The sequence below is a fragment of the Pundamilia nyererei genome, unplaced genomic scaffold (assembly GCF_000239375.1).
Source record: "Pundamilia nyererei isolate P.nyererei 1_Seehausen unplaced genomic scaffold, PunNye1.0 scaffold00033, whole genome shotgun sequence".
Taxonomy (NCBI): domain Eukaryota; kingdom Metazoa; phylum Chordata; class Actinopteri; order Cichliformes; family Cichlidae; genus Pundamilia; species Pundamilia nyererei.
This window is the reverse complement of record NW_005187434.1, coordinates 2,410,322-2,419,005: the sequence shown is the minus strand read 5'-3', so window position 1 is coordinate 2,419,005 and position 8,684 is coordinate 2,410,322. Positions and strand designations below refer to the sequence as shown.

Here is an 8,684-nt window from a genome sequence, read left to right as displayed (position 1 = left end):
CATATTATCGGTATTAATGTTCTTTTAAAAGTTTTTCAGCAGTTCTTGGAGAGTGTTTGGGATATAATATGTCACATGTAACCCTTCTGGATGATATCCAACAAGTTTGAAGCAGAAATATTGTTTCAGTGACAAGTTATAGTCCACAATCACTTTTTGGCATCTTGAAAATGGCATATTATCAGTGTTATTGTTCTTGTACAAGTTATTCAGCAGTTCTAAGGGACTGTTTGAGATATAATATTTGACATATGACCCATCTGAATGACATGCAGCAAGTTTGAAGCAGAAATAGTATTTCAGTGACAAGTTATAGGCGGCAATCACTTTTTGGCAGCTCGAAAATGACATATTATTGGTATTAATGTTCCTTTAAAAGTTATTCAGCAGTTCTTGGAGAGTGTTTGGGATATAATATGTCACATGTAACCCTTCTGGATGATATCCAACAAGTTTGAAGCAGAAACATTTTTTCAGTGACAAGATATAGGTGGTAATCACTTTTTGGCAGGCTTAAAATGGCATATTATCAATGTTAATGTTCCTTTAAAAGTTATTCAGCATTTCTTAGAGACTGTTTGGGATATGATGTGCCACATATGATCCTTTTGGATGATACCCAACAAGTTTGAAGCAGAAATATTGTTTCAGTGACAAGATATAGGCCACAATCACTTTTTGGCAGGTTGAAAATTGCATATTGTCAGTTTTATTGTTCCTTAATGGTAATTTAGCAGTTCTGAGGGACTGTTTGAGATGTAATATTTGACATGTGACCCTTCTGAATGACATCCACCAAGTTTGAAGCAGAAATAGTATTTCAGTGACAAGATATAGTCCACAATCACTTTTTGGCAGCTTGAAAATGGCGTATTAATGGTCCTTTAATAGTTATTCAACAGTCCTTAGAGACTGTTTGAGATATAATGTGTCACATGTAACCCTTTTGGATAACATCCACCAAGTTTGAAGAAGAAATAGTATGTCAGTGACAAGTTATAGTCCACAATCACTTTTTGGCAGGTTGAAAATGACATATTATCGGTATTAATGTTCTTTTAAAAGTTTTTCAGCAGTTCTTGGAGAGTGTTTGAGATATAACATGTCACATAGGACCCTTCTGAAAGACATCCACCAAGTTTGAAGCAGAAACATTGTTTCAGTGACAAGTTATAGACCACAATCGCTTTTTGGCAGGTTGGAAATGGCATATTATCAGTTTTATTGTTCCTGTACAAGTTATTCAGCAGTTCTTGGAGAGTTTTTGGGATATAATATATCACATGTAACCCTTCTGGAATATATCCAACAAGTTTGAAGCCGAAATATTGTTTCAGTGACAAGTTATAGGCCACAATCACTTTTTGGTAGCGCTAAAATGCCATGTTCTCAGTCGTTATTCTGAACAAACAAGAAAGAGTCATGGTGATACTGGCACAATAGGTCTTTATTGTTTTAACTACTATTCGACAGTCTTATAACAAATATGAACAACGAGAGTAGACATACTAAACCTGTAGACATTAATTATTCCATCGTGATGCGTGTAGTCATTCGTGACTGCGCTACACACTGAAAGCAGCCTTCTGATAAGCGTCATAATTCAAGAAACGTTAAAGCTCCATAAATGCATACCTTTGCCTAATAACAAAGGCATAAATGTGTTTGGGGTTTTTTCCCCCACGTTATATCAGTTGCACGGAAGTAGCTGGTAACGCAAGTAATCCGGGCGCTGTAGCTTTAAGCAGCTGCGCGCGCTCCCGCGGACGACAATCACTATCTGGCAGACAATCACTTTTGGGCACAACACCGGTAATTTCGAGTGCATCTTGGGAATTGTGGTTTCCTGTCCGACTCTATCGTCATTACGTCATCGCATTCTCGAGTTCAGGTATACAGGAGCTGTGGGACATCGAGACGCCTTCCGTTACCTTTGATTCTCGCTCCTTTTTCTTGCTCAATATGTAGTAAAAAAATAAAAAATAAAAATCTATTCCGAAAAGAAATAAAAAGGAAAAACGAAAACAGAAATAATAAAATAAGGTTCTGAAAAATTCTAATTTACTTTTGACTTGGCACTTTCTCCCTTTCTATAAGATGAAAGAATGCGCCTAAAATTCAGACTTCAATTTAGACCACACGAGGGCACACAGATGGAAATGGGTTTGAAAAAAAAATCAAGGCTGTCAGTGCCAAGGAGATATTTTTTTCTTTTTTTAGTCTTCCTGGTTACACAGCTTATCTGCACTGGATAATTTCCTCTTTCCTATCCAAGAATCCAAGAATTTTTTCTTTTTAGTGAAAGACTATCTCTAAATGGCTACAACTCACATTACATCTACTTACCCCGGGAACATCCTTTGGTATGCGGTAAACAAGCTGCACTTGGGGATGCTATGCTTTAAAATTTAAGTGCATGCAGTTATATGCAACCAAACTGGACCCCCGGATTTCTCAAAAAGCCCTATGGGGGAATTTGAAAATGGCTCCCATTTGACCTCACACTCTAAACTAAGGCTTTAGTGGCATGACATAACCGCATCATCCCGAGTAGCACAGGTTAATATATTTTTTATTAGAAATGGGAAGTCAGACCTATACTCTGCAATTAAACTAATCCAGGTCCCTGCTATCTGCCCTGCCAAGAAAATGAGCAGTTACAAAACATTTTGGATCAACTAAAACTACACAGAATAGGCAAAATGTTACACAACTGGCAGTAATGGAGGAGAGATTTCCTGTTTGGGCTGAAATCCACTGTTACTTGATCTTGGGGAATGTGCTGCTGGCTCGCATAGGACTGCTAGCTGCTGGACTCCTTACATTTCGCAGTGGCCAAACACCTGCTCGTTCTGGCAAACGCTCAGCCTGAAAACTCATCAAGGGATAGGAAGACATTTTTCATGAGCTACATTCATCACGGGTTTAAAAAGAGCCTCTAAATCCATCCATCGCCTCCCCGTCAAAGAGGAATAATTCTTATCATTATTGCTGTGCTATTTAAAAGAGGAGTTTTGGTTTCATGTTGAGCTTGGTGTTTTACTTGTGTGTGTTTTTTCCGTTACTGGGATTTGAATTTCTGTCATTTTTAAAAAATCTCTGTGATCAAATAAAAAAGTCAAGCAAATGGCACTTAAAGTGTTTAATGTTATCTGTTTTTTCCCAACAGGAAAGAGCAGAGAAATCATTCATCAACAGCATAATAAAAAGCACAAAAACACACACCCTAATGATTCTACTGTCATTTATTCAACACCGCTTTATCTTACAATAGCTCATAGCCAAATACATCTGCAAAATATCAATAAATAAAACAATGAAATAACAGTGCAATTTCGCAGAAGAGGTAGGGGCAATAAATGACTGTTTTCTGCCAAAGTGGGATGATGATGATGATGTATGAATATGTCAGAAAGCATACACTGACTTTTGCAAGAGAATTCCAATCTCTGTGACTTTTCAAATTTAACAGATAAATTCTCCAAGCTTGGCCTGTTCAAATTTAGAAAAGAAAACAACAAGGAGTGAACAACACCGGAGCCACAGGTGAAAGGTCCAACCCAGACTCTTAAGATCAGTAATCCACAAACCCAACATTGCAGTTTATAGTGGTGTGGTGCTGGATATACATTTTAAATGGCATTCAGTTTCTCTTCACTTTGCAGTTTAGTGTTCACTTTGTGATCAGAACTCTTAAAGGTGTTATTATGTGCTCTAAACACCCCACAATTTTATTATATGACTGTCGCCTGCCTTTAATCAGTAGCATTATATTTACAGGGCACTTGTTTGAGACTGAATCTCTCTGAAGGATTTTAGCCTAGTTGTTTTAAAACACCCAAAAAGGGACCTGAGACACTAAAAGCCAAAGGCGATTCCTAACCTGGTTAAAAACAATGAAAGCACACAGTCTGTAAGACTGGTGTTAGAGACAATCATGGCAGATTTTCTATTTTTTAGGGAAAGAAAAACACACATTTACCGACTGCAGCAGTTTAAGCAGATAAATATGAGTTTTGGGTTTTTTCTTTTGTAAATGAGCAGAGGCTACTTTTCTGCCACGTCTCTGGTGCCAAAGCTCAATAGACATACAGTGTCACCAGGCAGGAGACATCTCCACGGAAACATTGTTAGCCATCCTTTTCCTGAGGTGGCTGGCAAAGTCCACCTGCGTCTGAGCGAGCACTTTGTTTATGATTGTCTTTGGGATCCAGCCCTGCCAATAACAGAGACAAAACCAGTGTCAGTTTGAATCAAATGACGCTTTTACACAAATCTAATACCAGTGAAAGGGAAGATGCAAACTTGATCATTCATACCTTTAGATCTATACTTAGTAACCAGGTGAATTTGGTCTTATTTGGGTCTTCAGCGCAGGGCTTCATAACTATGCAGGTTGGCCCGTTTTCCGCTCTGAGAAATGTAATGATTAACAGACAGTGTCACTTTAAAATAATCTGCACGCAAACAGTCTGTGCATCCATAAAGTAATGCCCCGGAGTGATGGCTCCCCATTGCTTACCTGACAACACCCCTCTGCTCAGGCATTTTTGGGTGCTGAGTGGACATTCCTGCTAGGAAGCAGGTGGAGCCTCGCCGCTTGGCACATCGGACACTGACAAAGTCCCTGGGTCCCACCACATTGCCGGGGGTCTCTGCGGATACCTCATGGGTGATCATCGTGTCCTGGCCGATCTTTTGGAGAATCTGGAGAATTCCAAAGTAAAGCATCATTAATTAACATTTCTGGATATATTTGTGTAACATGTTGTAAGTGTACGCTTTTAAAATAACAGAATAAAAGAAGCAATAACCATTAATTTTTCAACTTTCTTACTTTGACTTCTTTCACATTTGGGTTCCACTCCCCCATTTGCTCCATATTTCCAACTAGCTCTTTGTAAAGATCATCAGGATGTTGCTCCAGCATCACTTCTAGCTTGAACACCTTCCCGACATGAGGTAGCACTTTGCTCAGGACCTTGTCTCCATTCGCCTGCAGAAGAGAGGGAATGGGGACGAGAAGTGTTAAAATGTGAAGTTTCATAGCGGAGCTAATACAAAAACACTTGACTTTGATGCCAATAATGTATGCACGCACAGCAACAGTTTCAGTGGTCCAGCCGTCCTGCTCGCTGAGGATTCTGATGGCCTTTTGCAGTGCATCTTCACCTTGTTTCAAATAAGACATCTCCTCCTCATTGTAACCCTCTTCTTTAATCTGAGAACCTTAAAACCAAATTGCAATTATCTGAATTATACCTGTTTATGTCTTATTCTATGATTAAAAAAATCTGATCATGCATGACCTTTTTTTTCGCATTACAGTGACTGAAACAATCACAACAACTCACTGAGAAGAGAGTTTCGACGGTGGACTTGGCTGATCCAGTTACTGGGGCCTGGACCTGCCAGCCTGTACAGCTCATGATGAATGGCCACCATGGCATTCTTCCTCAAACCTGGAAAGCGCAGACAGAAAATACTCCGTCACTGTACCAGAACTTCCAGAAGGATTATCGAACAACATCTGTCTTCATTTTTTCTTTACTCATCAGGCTGGCATGTAGACTGCAACTTGGAATTTGTGGATGAATTTGTGGATTCGTTCACTCACCTGTCATATTCCTCATGTGCCGATAGGAGATGCCAGCACACAGTTTAAAAGTAGCAGGCAGCATTTTCAGTTTCGAAGAGTGATGAGAAAAAACTGTGTGAAGGCAAGAAGATTGCAGAGATTCAAACTCTCTCTGAGCTGTGAATGTTCTAAATGGCCCAGCTCCTGGGTCCATATATATAGGAGCACTGCCCACAAGGCCGCCTTGCTATCACTGTGCAGATAAACACACACACATTTCACTGTACAAATGGCCATGCCACCAAGGTTGCATCGCGCACGCAACAAGAATGCCCCACACTCTCACAAACACTCTGTGGGATTGTGTCCAGCATCCAGGCCTCCTCCTCGCTCACTTAAGCAGACACAGACATTAGTATATCAGTGGGTGACACTGGGAAAAAACAGCCTTTCGTCAGCAATGAAAACACCCAAAAGAGAGGTCAGTGCGAGAGACCCTGAGTGACTCATGCATCCCTTCATGGCCCATTACATGCTAAACACTCTCTGGAATTTGAGGGCAAAAATTTTCCATTCAGTTAGGCTTGTTTCTTCTCCCAGTATGACTGAACCCTGAATGGTACTTGGAAATATAAATGAGTGAAATGATCAGACATTAACTTTAATGTTGTGCTTGGAGACTTTGGGCTCCCTTTAACAAAAACAACAGCAAAATGTGTTTGAAGATGGCTTTAAATGGACAATGTTCGTAAGACATCTGCTGTAAAGGGTTTTGCTCGTGTTTTTAAGTCTCAGAGACCTTAACTGCAAAGGTTTCAGCTATGGATAAATAGGGTGGATTTTCATAAACTATCTCAGTGGCTATTTCTGAGAATCTTTTTAAGGTTTTTAGGATTTATTGTTGCATATTTTTTTCTACAGAAAATGTTTATCCCACATTTAGCTATGTCACCATGTGGGGCAGCATTGTTCCTTATCAGTGAGCAAATAAAAGGAAGATGCACAGGCCACGGCCCTGTGTTTCTTCACACTCTACATTACATATTAAATGATTTCCCTTTGGGAATTTTTATTTACGTTAGGGCAAAAGATTAAAAAAAAAAACTTTTAAGAACAAAAATGGTTGATTTTGCAACAATATGTGTAAAAAGCAAGCATTAAAACCACATCTATGCACTGAGCTGTAGTTATCCGGAGCAAAAAGTAACCCTGAGGTCGAAGGAAGTACGTAACTGTGGGTGATTCTGACAAAAATGCATATTCTGAGTGTTTTGACTGTGAAGAAACAGGGAGAGTGTCAAAATGTTTTGTTTTGTTCAAGTGCAAACTGACAGGAAGTATGAATAACAATTTGCTGCTGAGAACTGAACATCCTTAAACATCTTTTTTACATTTACAGTATTTACCACGGCCGATATTCTGACAACAGCTCATACAAAACAGATGTACAGAAGCGTTCCTTATACTAGGAAAACTGACTTTGTATAACATACTTTAGGATTAAACAATAATAAGAGAGCAATAAAATTTTAATGCAAGCAACCAAACTTCACTATGAATCTTTTGCCGCCTGCCCATTACATCACACTTTTCTTGAAAGTTCTTCCTGAAGGCTTGGTTAATCATCAGATGCTGCACCACCATCTGTGAAAAACATATTTTGTCAAACTGCTCACGTCTTTCGTGAACCTTGCTTGCTTCTTCCAAGAAAAACCCTGGCTATCTAACAGAAATATTGCCTCAGTGGGCCCCGCACGTCAAGCATGTGCTCAGAGTCACGGGAACAGTCAAGTGAGTTGCAGGTCATCTGATTAGTGAACATGAACGCATGCAGAAAAAACCCCCTAAAAAATCACCACTATCAAATAAATAAATTACCAAAAAAGCCTTAACCTACAACCTTGTGTCCCTCTGGCTTGATGACAGGAATCATCTATCAGTCCATTTGGCCTTCTGCAGGGTGACTTTTTTTATTTACCATGGGAACACACACTCCTAGTGTCTTAACCATTTCTGGGCCACAGTGGACACAGTGCAGATTCTAGGCTGGTAAAGGTTAAGGGGTCAGACTCTATGTCTTAAAAGAAGGTACATTTCTGTAAGTGAAATGGTAAATGGCCTGTATTTGTATAGCGCTTTACACTACATTCAGTCATTCACACACTGGTGATGGCAAGCTACATTGTAGCCACAGCTGCCCTGGGATGCACTGACAGAGGCAAGGCTGCTGGACACTGGTGCCACCGGGCCCTCTGACCACCACCAGTAGGCAACAGGTGAAGTGTCTTGCCCAAGGACACAACGACCAAGACTGTCTGAGCCAGGGCTCGAACCGGCAACCTTCCGATTACAAGATGAACTGCCAACTGCCACGATCGCCCCAGTGCTCTAGCTTTTGATCCTGGAACAGGGAGTCATTACTAACTGATGAGATGTAATGCAGTTTTAACATTTCGGCTTAATATCCTCAACATTTGTTTGGCTTGACACTAGGACAATTTTTTTCTTCCTTTTCTTTAACTTTCATATCATATGGATTGAATACTTCTGCATTAATAAAGGTATATGAGATACATAAAAGGCTATGTGAAAAGATGTTGTGCTCATTACTCAACCTCCAGCATTAAATTTCTGTTCTTGTGAATTCACAATACTGAATAAAATCAGGACCAAAGTGGTGAATAACGTAAATATGTGACATGTACTGGATGTACAGTTATTCCCCTAATAGTCTTGGAAAAAATAAAGTTTTCATAGAACATTGTTTATCATTATTACTTGCTTTTATTTAGTTTAATCTCTTTATGCTATTTTAACTTGAATTTTGTTCTTCAAAAGTGTCGTATAAATAGGGTTGCCAACTCCCTGAAAAATAAATAAGGGACACCTCGTGGCCAGGGCCGGGCAACCCAGTTCACCCTTCCCAGTGTGGTGAATTTTGTAGCTCCTTTTTTTGTGTGTGAAATTATTTTTTAACCATTTGACTTGAATTTGATTTAAGCAGATGCATATTCTTTGTGATATGACCATATGGGAAACAAATGATCATTTAGCCATTTATTTTTAGCTCAAAATGACAACATTAACACATAAAACAGGTCTCTTT

At 39.4% G+C, this 8,684-nt stretch overlaps 1 protein-coding gene across 1 annotated transcript; it reads right to left on the bottom strand.

Moving 5' to 3' along the window:
* Positions 1-3,227: 3,227 nt before the first annotated feature.
* On the bottom strand, positions 3,228-5,787 carry star (steroidogenic acute regulatory protein). The gene is made up of 7 exons (XM_005729491.2): positions 5,618-5,787; positions 5,355-5,462; positions 5,102-5,229; positions 4,838-4,996; positions 4,523-4,707; positions 4,320-4,413; positions 3,228-4,216 (listed from the first exon to the last, which is right to left on the bottom strand). Exons 1-7 carry the CDS (start codon positions 5,679-5,681, stop codon positions 4,097-4,099), a joined length of 858 nt encoding a protein of 285 aa, XP_005729548.2. The 5' UTR covers positions 5,682-5,787; the 3' UTR covers positions 3,228-4,096.
* Between the last annotated feature and the right edge of the window lie 2,897 nt (positions 5,788-8,684).